A 20,696-nucleotide genomic window follows, 5' to 3' on the forward strand; every position below is an offset into this window, starting at 1 on the left:
GTACAAGGAGACAAGATCCACATAGTTAGAAGCAGGGATTGCCTTGGTTTAAAGTCCATTCTGCAGAAGAGCTGGTATCTTTTGAAACGGTTAAATAGGTATAGTTTTCAGAGTCCCTGTAAGGAACATACCTAGTTACAAGAGTCCACAATTTTCTGAGCCCAAAACTGTGGCTTTCCATCAAATATATAGTCTATTCAGAGTCTTTCCATCCAAATGTAGTTTATAAATCAAGCTTCATTTTTACCATAAGCACTGGTGTTTATTAATCCCTTTCCTATTGTTTGTAATGTTAATTTGGGAGGAGGAAGAATGACATATTGACCAACTTCAGAGGATATAATCTTAAGCACCCATGGTAGTAGAAGAGATAACAGTTCATATTTGAAGAGCTAAAGTTGATTATGGTATGTCTCAGTCCTCTGAGATTATAATGTCCTACTGCTAAGACTTGTGAATGGGTAAAAATTGGTCTACCTCCTTTGAGTAGAAGGACTGTCAGGATGAACTTGGGACTCTGGTCAGAGAATACATCCATTAATTTGTTTCTGGTTTTTACCTGACCATTTACTCTCCAGTACCTAGGATACTCATGAACCAAATCATAGGTTTGCTGTGGAGTGTATAAAGTGATAGAATAAAAATAGTCACCTATTTTGGAGGTCTGTGTAAAGGATAGGGATTTCTGGAATACTGCATCTATTATTTTGGTATTAATAAGGTTGGAAAACAGGGTAGAATCAGAGAGTTGGAACATTTATGATCCCTTGAGCTAAAAAATTGAGCGGCGCCCGGATGGCTCAGTTGGTTAAGTGTCCGACTTCGGCTCAGGTCATGATCTCATGGTCCGTGAGTTCAAGCCCCGCCTCGGGCTCTGTGCTGACAGCTCAGAGCCTGGAGCCTGCTTCAGATTCTGTGTCTCCCTCTCTCTCTCTGCCCCTCCCCTGTTCATGCTCTGTCTCTCTCTGTCTCAAAAATAAATAAACATTAAAAAAAACTAAAAAATTGATAAGGCATCACAGCTACTTCCTTTTTAAAGGAATTTGATAGATGGAAGACAGTAAGAATAGCTTTTCCTAGTATTTAGAAGTCACATATGTCAACTCAGAGACTAGAAGTAGCAGAAGACACAGATTCCAAATTTAACCTACTTTCTGTGTCACTCTTAAACCCTAATCCTGCTTTGTTTGTACTAACGACAACTGATCAGAATTCTCTAGGCCCCCCTGCCTCCCTAGGAGACTCCAGGAGAGTTCTGGTGACAGGGCCAGATTGGAAGTGAGAGCTCCAAAGAACAAGTTAGCTCTCCAGTATTTAGGGGAGGAACCAGGGGACAATGAATATTCTAAGTACCAGTATGCATTCTTTGAGGATTTGTCCCAGGAATGCACAGTTGATTTAACCATAACAGAATAAAGGAGAAAAACCATATAATCATCTCAATAGGTATATAAAGGAGTATTTGACAAAATTCCATACTGAGTTTCTCAGCAAGGTTTCAATGTAAGAGAATTTCTTCATTTTGATAAAGAACATCTGTGAAAAGCTACAGCTAAAATCATATGTAATGGTGAAATACTGAATACTTTCCTCCTAAGACTGGGTACAAGGCAAATATGTTTGTTTTCACCACTTCTGTTTAACATGATACTGGAGATCCTAACAAGGTCACAGAATGCAAAATTAATATAGAAAAATCTATATTTTTAGGAGTGCCTAGGTGGCTCAGTCAGTTGAAGGTCTGACTTTGGCTCAGATCATGATTTCACAATTCTGGGTTCGAGCCTCGCATCGGGCTCTGTGCTGACATCTTGAAGCCTGGAGCCTGCTTCATATCTGTGTCTCCCTCTCTCTCTGCCCTTCCCTTGCTCATGCTCATCTTTCTCTTTCTTAAGAATAAATAAACATTTAAAAAAATTTTAAAAAGAAAAATCTATATTTTTATAAATGAACAGCAAACATTTGGGAAATAAAATTAACAAAATAATTCCATTTACAATCAAGGTTAAACATAGTATAAATACTTAGAAATAAATTTAACAAAAGATGTAGAAAAACCTCTACACAGAAAACTATGATACAATATTGAAAATAATTACAGAAGACCTTAATAAATGGAGAGATAGTCTATGTTCATAGATTGGAAGACTCAATATTGCCAGGATTTCCATCCTCCCCAAATCAGTCTATATACATTGAACTTAGTGCTAATTGTAATCCTAGCAAGTTTTGTGGGGTTTTGTTTTTGTTTTTGAGAGAGTGAGAATGAGAGCAAATGCACACATGAGCAGGGGAGGAGCAGAGAGAGAGGGAAAGAGAGAATCTTAAGCAGCCTCCATGCCCAATGCAGAGCCCAATGTGGGGCTCAGTCTCATTACTGTGAGATTATGACCTAAGCCAAAATCTAGAGTCAGACGCTTAACAGACAGAGCCACCCAGACGCCCCTATCCTAGCAGGTTAAAAAAAAAAAAAAAGGAAAGCTGATTCTAAAATATCTTTGGAAATGCAAAGGACCTGAATAATAATACAGTCTTGAAAAAGGACAGCATTGTAATATTATTACTAGGTGATAAGATTTACTCTAAAGGTATAAATCAGTATAGTGTGATATTGGCATAGGACAGACAACTTGTTCAATGGAACAAAACAGAAAGTTCTGAAATACTTAACCAAAGTTAAGTTGAAATACCAAACTTAACTTGGCCAATTAATTTTCAACAAAGGGACAGCATAATTCAGTGAGGAAAGGAAAATCTTTTCAACAAATTATTCTGAAACACCTCGTTGTCCATGTGGAAAAAGTGAGCCTCAATTCTTACCTCTCAGGATACACAAACATTAATTCAAGGTTGATCATAGACCTAAATGTAAAAGCTAAAACAATAAAGCTTCTGGGGAGGGGAAAGAAAAACAATGTATTTGTGACCTGAGGGCAGGCAGAGGGTTCATACATAAGACACAGAAGAGAAAACATGAAAGAAATTTTGATAAATTAGACTTCATCAAAATTAAAAACTTAGGCTCATCAAAATAGATTGTTGAGAAAATGTGTAAGTCATAGACTAGAAGAAAATACCCACAAAGCAGATATCTGATACTGTCTTGTATCCAGAATAGATTTTTTTTTTAATGTCTGACCATACTAAAAACACAACCCTGTTTAAAAAATTTTTTTTCAAGATTTTATTTTAAGTAATCTCTACACCCAACGCGGGGCTCAAACTTGCAATCCTGAGATCAAGAGGGCTCAACTGACTGAGCCAGCCAGATATCCCCAACCCTATTTTTTTCAAATGGGCAAGAATTTGAATATGTGGTCCCTCAAAAAAGATGCATCACTGGCCAGTGTTATGCTTTGGAGAGAAGAATGAGGATGCTACAAGATTTGCAGGTGTGTTCTAGCTCTAGGCAGTTTTATTTTTTTCTTCTTTTAACTCAACTACGGACTTTCTCAAAAGGAAAACACCACCTACTCTTAATGCCACCACCCCACCCCATCCCCTTTTTTCTTTCAATGTGATAATCTCTGGTGGTCAATTTCTATCCACTTTTGCCTTCCTAACAGTAGAATCTCAAATTACTTGACCCTTTGCTTCGATTGCCTGTCCCTAATTTAGTTTTCCACCTTATTCTCATCAATATGAAGCAAGTCCATATTGACACACTGTTGCTATGATGCTGTGACCAAATACTGTACACTTTGAGTTTAACACTCAGTTTGAGTAGCACTGGGATAGAAATGTGTGGCTATTACATAGCATTCTTTAGCATTTTTCAAATGTGAAAGTATTTGGTGAAACAAAGTTTTATGCTTTGCCAGGAAGTGCTTTGGTCAAGGTAGTAAACTACTGACAAAGCTTTCCACTTAAAAAAATTTGGGGAGGGGGGAGCCTGGGTGGCTCAGTCAGTTAAGCATCCGACTTTGGCTCAGGTCATGATCTCGCGGTCTGTGAGTTCGAGCCCCACGTCGGGCTCTGTGCTGACAGCTCAGAGCCTGGAGCCTGCTTCAGATTCTGTGTCATGCTCATGCTCTGTCCCTCTCTCTGTCAAAAATAAATAGACATTAAAAAAAATTTTTTTTTAATTGGGGGAGGGGCGCCTTGGTGGCTCAGTTGGTTAAGCGTCCAACTTCTGCTCAGGTCATGATCTCACGGTTCGTGAGTTGGAGCCCTGCATCGGGCTCTGTGCTAACAGCGTGGAGCCTGGAGCCCGCTTTGAGTTCTGTCTCTCCCTCTCTCCCTCTACCCCTCCCCCACTCATGTTCCGTCTCTGTCTCTGTCTCTCTCTCAAAAATGAATAAACATTAAAAAAAAATTCTGAGAATAAATTTTTATTGTAAATCTTTTACATTTTTAACTTTGTTTCTGATTATATATTATAAAGCACATTGATATAGGAAATATTAAAATATTATATAATATAAAGCACATTGATATAGGAAATTTAAATTTAAATAAAATTTAAACAGAAAAGTGCTTTTTTAAAGGGAGAAATCCGTAACAAAATTATGTATGTTAGGCTCCGGACCAACATCTTCACTGCCAGTTGATTTATTTCCATAGGAAGTTTCACACACACCTATAGTTTGGTATGTTCCCAACTGAATAGCCCCCATCACAGTGGTGGAACACTATTCACATAGTCACCCAAGTCAGATAGCTGGAACTTGCCTTAGGTTCCTTTCCCTATCCCTCATGTCAAATTAACTACCAAATCTTTATTCTTAATTTATTCTCTAATGAGCAGATATTTATTGATTGCCTCCCTTCATGGAGTGGTGATGCTGAACCACTCATCTTCTTGCTTCTTGTCCTGTTTTTTTCCAAGTGCTGCCACCATGTTACTACTGGAATGATGTACTGAAATACTGAAATGATATACTGAAATATACATTTTGATCTTTCAGTGGATCCCCATAGTTCTCAGAGTAAAGTTCACATTCTTTGATCACAATAATCTTTACAATAGGACGTTTGCCAACATCATGTCATTCCATTTTCCACCCTGGCATCTTAAACCCCAAACAACTTGCATTTCCTCAAATGTGTCTTGTTTTCATTTGTCTCCCTTTTGCCCTTGTAGAATGCTCTCATTTTTTCTTTTATTTTAATAATAATGTCTGTTTGTCTTGTATTAGCTCAAATTTAAATGAAGGCCTTCCTGACCTCAGAGCTACATGCCTCTCTTCCAGTTTCACAGGCTTAAAATGAATATCTCAATCATAATATTTATCATACTTATCATACATTGTATATTGCTTCACTTGCCTGCCTATCCCATAAAAATATAAAGCCGTGAGGGCAGGTACTACCAAAGACACATATTGGTACTTGATAAATGCTTATTAAATAAGTTAGATGGTATTTCTTTGGAACTTGCCTCTCTTTATGATTTGAATTAACATTTATTTACATACCAAATAGAGGGAGTATTGGTATAGCTAATCAGAATTACCTTTTCACTTGGTTAACATGAATGAAAGTTCTAAAGCGAAAGTTCTAGGAGTAATGTAAAGATTTATTTAAGATATGGATAAATAGGAAAACTAGGATAAGGACGACTGTCATCAGTGAACAGAATGGAAAGATGAAATTATTTGGGGTTAATGAGGAAACGGTCATCACTGATTTTAGATGTCACTAAAAGCATGGTGAAGGGGAGGAAACATTCTAAACGTCTAGAAATACCACAATGTAAATAATTTAATCATATGATGGAGTCATCTTGACAATGTTTAAAGAAATTCCCATGTTGTATCTAAATCTCTATAGAGTAATATTAATGTTTTGAAGGTAAGGACCAAGTCTCATATTTCTCCGGTATTCCTCTATGATACTTATTTTATAAGATGTTTAACAAATGATTGATTTCCACCTTCATTGATTATAATAAAATAATTAAAATGTGTTAGCTATATAAGAAAAACTACAAATCTTTAAGCATTACTTAAAATAATTTTAATGTAGTGGGGCACCTGGGTGGCTTAGTCAGTTTAGTGTCTGACTTCAGCTCAGGTCATGATCTCATGGTTCATGAGTTTGAGCCCCACGCCAGGCTCTCTGCTGTCAGTGGAGAGCCCACTTCACATCCTCTGTCTCCCTCTCTCTCTGCTTCCCATCTGCTTGCACTCTCTCTCTCTAAAATAAATAAACATTAAAAAAATTTTTTTTTAACTAGTAATTGCACATCTAGGAATATAATTGCACAACATAATTAAAATTAACTTTTTAAAATTTTTTAAAAATGTTTTTATTTATTTTTGAGAGAGAGAGAGAGAGAGAGAGAGAGACAGAGACAGAGTACTTCCGAGGGAGGGGCAGAGAGAGAGGGAGACACAGAATCTGAAGCGGGGCTCGAACCCACGAATTGTGAGATCATGACCTGAGCCGAAGTCGGACGCTTAACCGACTAAGCCACTCAAGCACCCCTTGTTTAAATATCAAGTAATTTTATTCATGCAAAATGTATTTCTCATTAAGACAAAAAAATTGAATAAGCTTATCAAATTTTTATGTATATTTAGCTCAAAGATCTATAATCTTTCTGATCACCTCATATTCTAGTAGTCATTTACTAAGTCTGTTTCAATATTAATTTGTATTTTTATAGGATGTAAATTCCAAGAGGGCAATACCACGTATGTTTTTTCATCCTTGTGTCCTAAGGATAGTACTTGGCACAGAGTAATAAATATTAATTCAACAACAAATGAATGGACGAAGGCAACCTTTTTAAACTGTGTATTCTGATTTAGTTCAAATAAAATTTAGAGTGTGTACTTAGATTTACAGTGCTAAAGAATACCATTTTAAATGCTGAATTTATAACTATTTTCTATTTCTAATCATTTTTTTTTCTTTACCACTGAATAATCTGGATCTGTTTTGTTTGTCCTAATACCTAAGGTATTCCCAGGTTGTAACTTTGGAAACAGCAAGAGTTAAATAGAATACCCTATTGGCTCTTATTCTTTTTTTCAAGTTAATTTTCACCCAGTGAGTGATAATTGCACATATTCAGAGTTGTCCAAAATATATATGAATCATGTTAAAAGATTCTATTTATGTACCAAATGAATTCTATCTTATTTTAGTATTTTTCTATCTAACCTTGTCTTTTGTTCTGTTTTTTATTGGCTAAATTATAAGATTTCCTAAAGCCAACACTCGGGAGTTCCTTTAAAAGAACTGTTAGAAAAACAAGAGTAGAAAACAGTAGCTGTTTCTACTTTTCTTATTTTGTGCTGATTTTTAAAATTGTGGAACATGAACAAGTGCTTATTTTGTTCATGATTCATGTAGATACACTTCTTAAAACCTTTAGTACATTTAGAATATTATGAAAAATAGTACATATTATCTGTAGTATCAGAGGACATTTTTTATTGTTTCTAACATATGCGTTTAAAGTACTGTTTTACAAATACAAAATGTGGTTGCTAAAAGCCAGTGTCAACCTCTTGGGTTATTATCTTTGTTTTGTGTTTATTAACATGGTTGTTATATTAATGATATAAATTTAACAAAATGTTTTCTATTTTAAAATATGAGTAGAGCATTAACTTTCAGTTAAATACATCTGTTATAGTCCATCACAATAACATCCTCTAAATGTACTCTCGTGATTAACCAAACATCCCCTCTCTTTGTCTTTTTGAGTAACAGCATGCTTCTATGGCTCTTTAATTAAATGACCTTACCTTACATTTGTCTCGACTGGCTTCTGTTTACAGAAATTGTAAACCAATTGAATGCTCTGAGCAGCTTAGATGAAGATCAAGATGACTGCATAAAGCAAGCAAATATGCCTTCAGCTAAATCAGCCAGTTCCTCTGAAGGTCTAAGAGCTTTCTTCCTTTCTTTCTGCTTCTGATTGCCTGTATTTACTGTGACCTGCTACCTCTTGACTTCTGTCTGTACTTATTAGCTGTCAGTTTTGTCTTTGTGCTTTTCCTTGAATGTTTTCTTGGTAATTTGTAGCGTACCAACAGGCAACAGAATAACTTACCATCTTTAGCAAAGCCTTATATCAGTATCATCATATTATGTGACCATATATCTTCACTTAGCTTATATATCATAAGTATACTGTTTTAAAATATTTGCTTATATTAAACCCATCTAAATGATTCATATTTAGGAGTGAAGGATATGTTTCTAAGAATCTATCTCAGTACTTTTTTGTTGGATCAAATTAGAGTCCAATGAAAGTTTCTCTCGTTCATTATCCGACATAATTTTCTTTTTTTTCTGACATAATTTTCAAATTAATATGCATATATTTGTTTTGTTTTATTTGAATATGTTGGTATGCTACAAAATACTTGAATGGCATTCTGCCATAGGTAAAATGCTACATCTTATTATTTGCAGGTATTATTAATGTGAATTATAATTTGAAATATTTTTGAATGATAAAATTGTATTTAGCTATAATCATAGTGAACTAATACATATGTTTATTTTCAGAGCTTATCAACAAACTTAACTTTTTGGATGAAGCAGAAAAGGACTTGGCCACTGTGAATTTAAATCCATTTGGTGATCCTGATGTAGCAGAATTAAACCCATTTGGAGATCCTGACTCAGAAGGTAGCAAATTTTTTTCTGTACTTTTTAAAGTCTTTATAAAGTGAAGTTATTTTGAATAGTAACGTGGGAAGAGTTTCTTTTTTTCAAAGACTCAAAGTAATTTTGTTTATGATGATATTATTGTGTTCAATGCCACCTGCAGTTGATCAACAAATCTGAGTAGCTTCCATTGAATTATTTTTAAAGAAAAAAAGATACCTTCACATAAACATTTACATTGGGCTTTTTTTTTTTTTTTTTTAATTCCAGTATAATTAACATGCAGTGTTAGGTTAGTTTCAGGTGTTCCATAACAGTGATCCAACAATTCTATGCATTACTCTGTGCTCATCACGATAAGCGCAATCCGAATCCCCCTTCACCTATTTCACCCTTCCCTCCATCCGCCTTCTACATGAGGCTTATTTTTAAATTCTCTATTGCTTTGGTCAAGTTAGATAGTAAAGCTCTAATGTTAGAGATAACAGTATTTTCCCTACCCGGCATATAGTAAAGTCTCATCAGAGTAGCCTACCAAAGTAAGGGCAAGTTGTGAGACATGCTGACCCTGGGGTTGTGGGGATGGCTTCTCTGTCAGCTCCTCTGACCTCACCCTCAGAGAGTCCAGTGAACCCCTCCACCCCACACTCCATGTCTCAGGCTGAGAATTATAGTCAGTAGTGAGAGTAGGTTGTGTATGTAAATGGCATGGAGCAAAAAGAAGCCTGCAAACCACCGCTATCATGTATACAACATACTTGCAAGGAATAAATCCAGGGAGTTTTTTTTTCCTAAGTCATTTTTCTTATCACGTAGTTTTGAACTCTTAAAGCCTAGATAAGAGCTGTAGAAGGAGTGAGACCTCTGTTTAATTAAACTGTTTTTCCAAAGTAAATGCAAGAATGATTAACCAGTGTGTACATCTTTTAGACTGCTTTTATGAAATCCTCATGAGCTTTGAAGAATTTTGTTACTACCTCTCATGGTGAAAATGCAGTTTTAACTTCAGGATTCACTCTTGTTGGAGCAATCTCATTTTATAATCCGTTTCGTCTTCTCTTCTGTACTTTCTCCCTTCTTAACCAAATTCGAAACTAGTAAATTTAATATAATGAGATTTTGTTCGTAAGCTATATATTAAGGATATATTTTAAATCTCAATGGCTATCATAAATCTTAGAAGTAATCTACTTCAGCTGCCTCTTTTCATAGATTAGGAAACTGAGGCCCAGAGGAATTCACTGATTTGAATAAGAACTTTAGGTAAATGGAAGTGGAGGTGGAGCTAAGATTCCTAATCAAGTGTCTTCTTTTGACCACACAGCTTCTCCTCAGTTGTGTGCTACATATATCTGAGTTTTAAAATATTACCACAGCATTTTGAGACATCAGTATTTGAACTTTCCACTTAAAAATCAAATAAAAACAATTTAAAAAAATACACGTAGGTCTGATTTCTGAGTTATTGAAAGGAGTAGCAGATAACACATAATTTTTGTTTAGGAGCAGTTAGCCAACCTGACTCAGAATATTTAATCATGCCTATAGAGCTAAAAAAAAAAAAAAAGAAAAGAAAAAAAGAAAATGTGACAACCAGTATTTTCTTTAAATATACATCTCTCAGAGACTTTGGACTAAGTATTTTCTAATAGAAGAATACTTGTTTTTCTAGAAGTAATTTTTAAATTTTTATTGATGAAAAATTCGCATCCTCAGGTAACAAAAGCCTTTGAGGAAAAAATAATGTGTTGCTATTGTTTAGATGGTTCTTTTATTTGCCTTTACAGCTTCAATTCTCGTCTTAGATTCATGACATTCTGTGCTTCAGTGACCCTTTTAGAAAGTTATTAAATGTATTTGTTAGCTCTTATATAAAATAATCTTATTTTAAACCCTCCTTTGTTGCCATTTCGGCCATCTTCAAATCGTGCTCTGTGGTTTAAATACTTTCTTGTTTTTGGTTTTGTAAATGATGAATTTGCTTGGATCAGTTTTTGCAGTCCTCTTCCTGAAAGTAAAAATAAAAATCTTATTTCCATTGACCAGTTTTGCCTGTTTCTCCAGCATTTGAGACTTGATATTTGTTAATAAAAAATTGAATAGGCAAAATCTTCCAGTCTCTCTGCCCCTACAGAGAAAAGAAAATGCCTCATTTACATTATTTTATAAAGATTCTAATGCAGTGTTAAGTTTGAGTATTATCCTGGTGTTACAAAAGTTACCGTTGCTGAGTCTTCTCTAGCGTAGTCTAGATTTAAATTTGAATTTAAAATTTAAATTTTATTTAAATTCATTTCAGTATTTATTATGATTTTATGAAATCTCTTTCACACTTTGTAATTGCTTCTTCATGGTGTATAGAATTTCAATTCAGAATTTTTTTTCCCAGTATAAAGACAAAATAAGTTTTCTGGGCTAATGTCTAAAGTATACGGAGTTTAACGTTAAAATGTAAAAGTCGTAAATATGTTAGTCATGAAATTTTTATAATAATTGGATTAAATTGTTTGAAGTGTCACATGAAATTCACAGTTATTTTTCTTGAGAATTTCAGTAACCAGTTTTCTGCCTTCTAGAGTATTTTGTCAGGGTTGCACAACATAATTAAAACCAACTTTTAAACTACATTATGATTGATGGCTCTCTGAAACTTTTCTTCATTTTGGGAAAACATTTATTTTTGTGAGCAGAATCCATGACCAAATTTTGGACAGTTTTATTACAAGTTCTAGTTTTGTTTTAAAATATTAAGACATAGAAAAGAAGAAAAAGGGTTATACTAAGCACGTCATTAAGTATCATTGAAGGACATGAGTGCTTTTTGTGAGTCAGAATTCTGTGAGTCAGAATTTTATTTTTAAGGGTACCTTGGTTTTCAAAATGAAATTTAAAATAATAAAATTTAGGGGCACCTGGGTGGCTCAGTTGGTTGAGCGTCCAACTCTTAATTTCAGCTCAGGTCATGATCTCATGGTTCATCAGAGCCCCGTGTGGGGCTCTGTGCTGACAGCGCAGAGCGTGCTTGGGATTCTCTCTCTGCCCCTGCTGCACTTGTGTTCACATGCAAGAAGAATTTAGAAGAATTTGATGTAACATGACTATCAGTTTATCAGTATGATTTCAATGTAGTGCTTTCAACCTCCGAATTCTATGTTAGTCCTTTACATTATTAAACAGAGTATTGATTGGATCCAAGTCATATTGAAAAAAATCAAACATCTCATTAAAAGCTCTAAAAATTTAAGATTGTGCAGCATACAAAAACGTACTCTTAGAAGGCTTTGAAGAAACAAATTCAGTGATGTGTGGGTATATTTTTGATATAGTCCAGAATGAATTTTCACTTCCCTAAGTGGTCTCTGCTTGTGTAACTACCAAAGACAATTTCACATTTTAACTCGCTTAATGTTCTTAAAAACAGAAATTTATTTTATATCAGTTTAGGATGGCAAGCTAGTATAGTCAAGTAAAATAAACAGTAAATAGAATATTTTACCTCTAAGAAGGTTAAAATTTCAAAAATTGCCATACTGTAATACTAATAATATTAGAGACTCAAAGTGCATTCCAAAGATGCCATATTAGGGATCAGCATTCCTGGAGAAGTAGACAAAGATCTTAGGTAACCCATCTTCTGAACTTAGCCCCTCTAAAACATATTATTGTTTTGACCTTTTCAGCCTCATAAGAGATTAATTCAAGATTGTTTTTGAAAACACCAAAAATATAAGAAAATATCAGGTAATATTAATTTGATTTAATTCATCTTTTGCTATTGTTTTATAGAACCAGTCACTGAAACAGCATCACCTAAAAAAACAGAAGAATCTTTTTATAATAATAGCTATAATCCCTTTAAAGAGGTACAGACTCCTCAGTATTTGAACCCATTTGATGAGCCAGAAACTTTTGTAACTATAAAGGATTCTCCTCCCCAGTCTACAAAAAGAAAAAATGTAAGACCTGTGGACATGAGCAAGTACCTCTATGCTGATAGTTCTAAAACAGAAGAAGAAGAGTTGGATGAGTAAGTACATTTTATTCTGCTATCATCATAGGTCAGTCTCTACATTAACTAAAGAGATGCTTCTATAATAAACCTTTACATGGGTAAAAAGAGTTTTTTCCTCGTGTTAATATACAATTTACAGGTTAGTATCTATCTCATGTCCACCTGAATTTTTATGATCTTGACCTTTATTCTCCCACCCTTTTCCATGTGAATGTGTGTGCACAGTAAACTAACAATGGAGAGAAATATGTTCTTGGAATCTCTGGTTAGAATTTTAATTGTCTTTCCACAGGAACCCCATTACAAATGTCACTTAGGTGTTTTTAATCAATTACTGTAGGCGTTATACTTCAATTAGGTTCTCTTGTGGGAACCAAATAATCATTTATGATAATTATTTGGTGAGGACACTTGTTCAGATTCCAAACAACAAGATCATAATTATAAAGTATGAATTATCTTTGAGTTATTCTTATCCAAATATGAATGTTATTGATTATAAGCTCATTATAAATAGAATGTTTAGGGCTGCCATTTTACTCAAATCTAGGGTGAGAATGAGGGAAGGGTATGTGCACATTGTATTTTGGAGGTATATAGTTCACAACCTGTGTGGCTGCAGATTGTGGCCCTGAGTATGTTAAAAAGCAACAGTAAAACTTCTACTTCCAGCCATGATGGATTAACACAGACTGGATATAGCTTCTTGTCTTAAACAACTAAAAAACTGAATAAAATATATGAAACAATGGTTTTCAGACATTGGATACAAATAACACAGAACAGTGTGATTTCTAAGAGAACAGAAACAAAGAAGATGAGCCCTATACTTGTCTTAGTTTTATTTATGGGAGAGAATTTCCAGCTCTAGTTTAGGGAGAGAGAACCCAAAAGTCCTAGTAATCTCCATGAGTTGAGGAGACAGTTTGGACTTTGGGCGTACTGAGGAGAATAGAATTGTGGACAGAGTTATCAGAGAAGAGAGAGCTACTCATACAAAGAGTTCCAGAGATCTGTAGAAGATTCCCCCTGAGTCTTTAGCTGAGCACTGATGAGAGCATACATAGAGGAAACATGACAGAAGCATCCCTGGGGTTCACCCAGGACCAAGAATAGTTTGTTTCCAAGCAGTTCCTAACACGTGGGACATCAGGTCGAGTCCTCAGAAAGGTGTCTTACTAATGTAGTGAGATTAGCCTAGACAAAAGGCTGTTCTGGGCTTGCCTAACAAAGCTTAAAAGCAAGGCTCAAAACAATCAAAATGATTCCAAGTAACTTAATTGCATGCCACACAAATATACCAAAGATACCAAAGGGAATACCAAAAAATCCAGCACCCAAAATATAAAATTCACTATGTCTGACAACCAATGAAAAATCTATCAGGCATGTATAGAAGCAGGAAAATCTGACCCATAATGAGGAGGAAACTCAAGTCATTAGATATGGATGTAGCAATGGCACAGATGATGAAATTAATAGAATAGTAATTATATGTTTACTTGTAGTGAGGCTGTATGTGTCTTTGTTTTCCTTAGAAATATGTGAATTTTAGTGTATTAAGATTATTTAGATCTTGGGAAAAATAGTTATTTCTTTAAAAATACAGGTAAGTATGAAAATCTTTCAGAATAATGGGCATATAATAGATTGTGAGGGAAATAATAAAAAGGCTCCTTCAATGTATGAAAGTTGGGAGCAGTTGCTTCGTGTGAAGGAAGAAATGTCATTTTTTCCTGTGCATTGGTCAGCTCCTATTTTGAGCAGTATTTTACTTCTAGGTTCTGCCAACTGTACAAGGGACATTGGTAATTCAGAGCATTAAAAGAATAGAGTAACAGAGTCATCAAAAAAGTCCAGAAACCACATCAAATGAGCAGTGATTAAGGTCATACAGACTATTTGACTTAGAAGAAAGATTATTTAAGAGAATTATAATAACCAAATTCAAATATTTGAAAGACTCGTTTGAAAGAATGAGGTAGTTGACCTGTTTTCTATTGCTCTAGAACTGTATTTCTCAACTTTTTCCCATTTTACATCACATGGCCTATGACTCTCACATGTGCTACATGCTTCCATGGGCCTGGTTAGATTTTGGTAAAACCTAAAACGTTCCAGTTTGCCTTAAATACATAGAAATATATCATAGTAATCATCTGATTCCAAACCGAGGTTTAGCTCTCAATACTAATTAATAACTGTACAGGGGTTGGAAAAATTGGCTCAACTCTAGCTAAAGTTATTATATTTGCTTTCTTTGAAATAGCTAATGTGTGATGAAAATAAAATTTCTCATGGGTGGTGTAGGTGCTGAGTAATAGCCACACACCTACAGTATTTGAATGTAAATATAAACTTTAAGTACAAGCATTCAGTCATTCCAAGAGACATGAGTATTACACAACACACACACACACACACACACACACACACACACACACATACACACACATACACACACACCCTGCTCTTTCCTATTAACAAGTTAAAGAGACATTTAATGTTTGTTTAAACGTTTAAAATGCCTTAATGAAAACTAAAATCAGAATCATTGGGTGTTTCCTTTTGACCATTTTTTTTTTCCGCATGAAAGTCACAGTCTTTACAAGTTTCCCATGAATAAAGAACATTCTAAATTGCTCAATCATCTGAGATTACCAGAGGGTGCCTATAAACACTTCAGCTTTTTTTTTTTTTTAATAGGAATATATACACAGATTCTAAAGATTGCTCATCAGCTAATGTGAGAGTCCAGGAAGAACTCTGTTCTTTTTTCTTATCTTTTTTCTCTAAAAGTTTGTAAGTCTAACCACATTAGAAATCTTCCAAAATTTGTTCCTACTTCAGTAATAAACTTATGACCTTTCATCAAGTGAAAAGCCTGTATTACTCATCTTCCATTGTCAAACTCTTCCTGCATCCTCTGACATAAACCTATCACAAATAGTGCTGAGTTCTTTGATGTGTAAAACAACCTTCAGAACCTCAGCATATCCATCAGCACCAAGAGCAAGTAAACACCCTTCAGTGCTAGTAGCACATGTCCTTTCCACTTAGCAATCACATGGGCTTCTCAGTTTTCTCTTGTTTGGAAGTCAGTTCAGCCATTCTAGTTATTGTAGCAAAATTGAAAACCAAAAATCAATATTTTTTTTCCAAAACATTTATGAAATGTTTTGGGGTCTAGCATAAAATCATTTCTGGTATGGTTGTATGTCTGGTTCTGAAGAAAAGTTGTCATTAAATTTTATTCAGAGATAAATGTGGATTGTTTTTCCAAAGAAACATAAATTTTCAAAGTGAAAGGAAGACTATATATTTCACTGTACTCTTGTTTCATATTTTATTCTTTATTAGTATGTTTATTAATCATGTTTCTAATCAATTTATAGTTTTTCTTTCTGTAATTCTTTTTAACTAATTTATTGCTCGAGTATATAATACAAGCATAAAAATAATTTTTCTTTGTCCAAAGTGATGTAGAAAGCACTGAAATAGGAATTATGCTAATTCCTTAAATAGTATTTCTTTACAAAAAATATTAAATATTTTTAAAAATGCATTGATCAATAATTCTATATAACTCTTGTTGTTGACAATCATATATATAATAGATATTATTCCTAATCACTTTTTTAAATAGTACTTTTTAATTGAGATATACTTCACATAACATAAAATTCCTTATTTAAAGTGTACACTTCAGTGGTTCTTAACTAATTCACTGTGCTGTGCAGCCATAACCACAATCTAATTCTACAACATTTCATCACCCCCAAAAGAAATACTTTACCTATTAATAGTTTCAATTCCTCCCTTCCCCCACCTCCTGAAAACCATTAATCTACTTTTTGTCTATATGGATTTCACTGTTCTGGACACTTCATATAAATATAATCGTATCCTGTTCTTAAAGAGTAGGAAATTCAGTTTTACCTAGAAATGTCTGATCCATAGGAAGGATCATTCGGAACCCTTAGAAGTAGAAGCTTCTTGTCTTACTTTGATTTATACCTAATGGGTACTAAATTAGGTACCCATTAGGTGCCTAGCACACTGTTTTCTCACAGGCAAATAATAGATGTGCAGAGATACTTATTCCCTTAGTCCGTCTTGCAGTGAAGTGTGGTCCAGGGCAGCTGGAGACCCTGGTACTTCTGTTTTCCAGCAGCTTCCTATATTTTTACCCTAGAATGACATACAAATTTCATTTTTACTGCATGTGCCATGTAAAACAGAGTGAGAAATGTAGCTCTAATTGTTTCAAGAAAATTTCCATTTGATTAGTTTCTAGTTAATGATGAATCTTACCATCCAGCTTTGGAAATCAGATGATTATGAGCTTTTTTTCTACTTGCATTTACCTTCTTTTGACAAAGGATACTAATATTCAAGTGGGAGGGAGACCTAAGTGGTTTGAAACAGGCAGAGACAGGAAGAAAAAGGACAATATCTAGTTATATTTGTATACATACTAGATAAGTTTTATAAAAGTTTCATGAGTACTGTAAATTAAGTTATATAAAGTGTACTGAGGAGCTACCTGTTTTAAGGGATTCTGTCATTTTTTTCTTTTAAGCACAAATTCTTTTTTAATAAAAATATCCTCTAACACATGTTTTTCTTGAAAGTAGCCATATTTACATAACAAATTAATAATAATGATCATTGTAGTAGCTGCCATATTTCAAAGTACTATGCAAGCTTATTATAGAGAAACGTAACCAAGAAAAAATTTTTAAATATCATCCAAGTAATTCATATAACTGAATTAATTCAGTTTGATTGACATGGGTCTGTTCAGTCCTGAACACTTAACATTAATTGGCAGGTAGTAAGTTTGGGTAGAAAAAGTTTTTTCCCTTTTTTAAGTTTTGGGGTTAAAAAAATTATGTTTTCAACTTATTTCTTTATATTTATCTCCCTTCAAACTACTTTTAGAGTTTGAAAACAGCTGTATGAAGCTCTCAGAATTATCAGGAGAAATAAGATTGTTGTAAGTGTGAAACACTTAAAATAGTACCTAGCACAGCATAAACACTTTATTAATCTTAGTTAATAATGTTATTGATAAGCCCTCCATTCTAGGCTGGATATGATACCTTTTATACCTCTTTTCAGAGAGAACGTTCAGCTTTTTCTGAACACCTAGTTATCCTTGCTTTGATTTCCCCCAAGTTCTTCTGCAGGTTGTAAGCATGGGATGTAAATACATCAAGCATATCTTGGTCACTAGGCAAGAATATTTTGTTTTGAAAAGCAAATTTTCAATTATATATATCTATTTCCTGTTCTTTTTCTCTTGAATGCACAGACATAAGAAGAGGAGAGAACACAAGAAATAGGTTTCTATATAAATGCCAACCCCACTCAGTTAAAAGTAACTACCCTGACCAGAGCTGAGAGACATTCTGTGGCTGTACCCTAGCTCAATAGAAAGGAATCTCATGACACTAATTGTTGCCATGAGTACAGAGTAAGAATGACATCACAAGTATGATATGTTTCCCATCTCTGATCCATATATACTTGGTACCCAGTCTCATGTGATTTGACTATCTATATATAAATTCTTAAGCAGAGGTGTACATAATTGGTAATTGGTTCTGAGTGAGTCTTGTACTGTTGTAGTTAAAAGAGCATGCATAATTGAAACAGAGGACTGTTACCAGTACAGGCCTTTTATATGACTAGGTTGAATGATCTTGGTATAATCACTAAATTTGGGTCAACTGAACCTTAGCCTTATAGACTCAGAAATTTTATTCTTTACACACAGGGTTCCAGAGAACCAGCTGGTGTGGGGGGCGGGGGGAGGGGGGGAGTGGAGAATGCAACAAACTAATAAATAAGAACCAGGATAACAGTTTATTATTGTGTAATAGGAAGAATAATCATCATCTATGCCAGATACTTGTGTTTATGAGTAACTAATGAGAAAAAAAACTCATCTACTCGTAGAGGGAGTTAACCAGGAAGATTTTTTGCTTGGGCCTGGATTAGGTAGAGGAAAAAAGTCTTCCCCAAGAAGTTATAAGCACACAGGCCCACCCTCATATGGATTTGACATTCTATTGGCAGGATGGTCTGGGATCCTCCAAGCCAAGAAAAGAACACACAAAATGACCCCTGAAGCACTTGGCAAATGCAAACATAAAACACTCTGAAGAGAGGCATTTCCAGCTCAGAATGTGCACTGTTTCCTCAGATTAAGCCCTGAACTTGAAATCTAGAATTACAAAACATACAAGGAAAGAATTTACTAAGAGAAAGCATCAGGAGACAAAAGAAACACTAGGATTATACACGCAAAAACTTCAAATAATAGATTTATCAGGTAGAGACTTTAAAGTAAATGTTTAAATGATTAATGACTCAAATCTCTATACCTGAGGTATTTTATACATGGTTGTATGAAGAAAAATGCTTATCAAAATTTAAAATTTATGGATAATTCATGGAAAATTCTCCATAAACTAGATATCTGGTTTAATGTCTAACATTAAATTAGACACAAATGAAGAGAGAAAAAGCTAATTAGATCATAGATGGGAGGAAATTATTCAGATTATAGCACAGAAGGAACAAAAATTTGTAAAAATGTGAAGGAGAGAGATTAATTCAACATACATCTAATAACATTTTCTAAAGAAGAGAATAGAGAGGCTATCAAAGAGATAATGGCTAATAATTTTTTAGAACTAATGAAACATAGGGGCGCCTGGGTAGCTCAGTCAGTTGAGCATCCAACTCTTTGTTTCCACTCAATTCATGATCTCACAGTTCATGAGATCAAGCCCTGCGTGGGGCTCCCTGCTGATAGCATGGAGCCTACTTGGGATTCTCTCTCCCCCTCTCACTGCCCCTCTCCCACTCATGCATTCACTGTCTCTCTTTCTCTCTCAAAATAGATAAACTTAAAAAAAAAAAAAAAACTAATGAAACATAAATCTTCACACTCAGGAAATATAAGGAACTTGAAACAGGATAAATGAAAAGAAATCCACACCTTGACATATCATAGTAAAATTGCTTGAAACCCGAGGAGAAGACTTAAAAAAGAGCAATAATAGGCTGACAGTGGGCTAATATCATCAAAGTGCTGATATGAATTAACTGACTAGAATTTTCTACCCAGCGAAATTATCATTTAAGGCATTTTCAGTGCCTGGGAGAATTTACTATTAAAAGAACCTCGCTGAATGGACTTATAAAAGATGTTCCCTAATGAGAAGGAATGAAATGCAAGGAAAAAAAATGATATGGGGAGCATAAAAAAACAAATCAGTATTTCCACATCTTATTTCCTTTTTGTTTGTGAAGAGTATATAGGATTTACTATTACTATAAACATTTTTCTAAGGATTTATATACAATTGAGCTAAGTGTAACCTTGTATGAAAAAAAAATTTAAATACTTTTTAAAAGGGAAAAATTTTATTAATGATTAAAAAAATAACAGCTTAATAGTGATTATTTCCAAATTGTAAGTTCTCACTAGTTTGAGTGTCTCCTTGTCATTTTCAGTATTTTTTAGTTTTATAAATTAACATTTTATTAATTTAGTTAGGAATAAAATATTTTTAGATTAACATTTAACAATAATTCTTCTTTCATTTAGATCTAATCCTTTTTATGAACCTAAACCAGCTCTTCCTCCAAATAATTTGGTAAATCCAATTCAAGAACTGGAAACCGAAAGGAGAGTGAAAAGAAAAGCCCCAGCCCCACCAGCCCTCTCACCAAAGATAGGAGGAGTAAATGAAAACACAGTTATTTCTGCAGGAAGAGATCTCTCCACTTCTCCTAAGGTAGGAGTTTGTTCTTAGTAAAACATATATTATGTTTAATCTTTTTCCCCCCATGCAGTTTAATTCAAATTAAGAAAAGTCATTGTTTGCTATTTTTGATGATATTTTAAAAGTACAAACCAAGTAAATCTGTTATACTGTAACACTGTGTATATGTTTGTGAGCCTGTAAGTTTACAGAACAGTATAATTGGATAGTTTGGATTAAGATTTTTTTAAATGCTGTTTTGAAATCAGAGGAAGAAAGACATTCTAATTATAGGAATGGTGCTTTAAAGAAAGAATACTCTATAGCAGCTA

General features: G+C 34.2%; 1 protein-coding gene across 17 annotated transcripts in view; it reads left to right on the forward strand.

Annotated features, from left to right (window-relative positions):
* Nucleotides 1-20,696, forward strand: part of EHBP1 (EH domain binding protein 1) — a 361,935-nt gene that overhangs the window by 172,037 nt on the left and 169,202 nt on the right. For 9 of the 17 annotated variants that reach the window (XM_045446206.1, XM_045446201.1, XM_045446198.1 and 6 more), the window contains exons 8-10: nucleotides 8,470-8,592; nucleotides 12,358-12,598; nucleotides 20,208-20,397. In XM_045446206.1, coding sequence (XP_045302162.1) covers nucleotides 8,470-8,592; nucleotides 12,358-12,598; nucleotides 20,208-20,397 — 554 coding nt within the window. Of the gene's footprint in view, nucleotides 1-7,733; nucleotides 7,839-8,469; nucleotides 8,593-12,357; nucleotides 12,599-20,207; nucleotides 20,398-20,696 lie in introns of all 17 variants that reach the window. The other 8 variants (XM_045446193.1, XM_045446195.1, XM_045446192.1 and 5 more) reach the window with 1 other exon arrangement.

This window comes from Leopardus geoffroyi, chromosome A3, assembly GCF_018350155.1.
Source record: "Leopardus geoffroyi isolate Oge1 chromosome A3, O.geoffroyi_Oge1_pat1.0, whole genome shotgun sequence".
NCBI lineage: Eukaryota > Metazoa > Chordata > Mammalia > Carnivora > Felidae > Leopardus > Leopardus geoffroyi.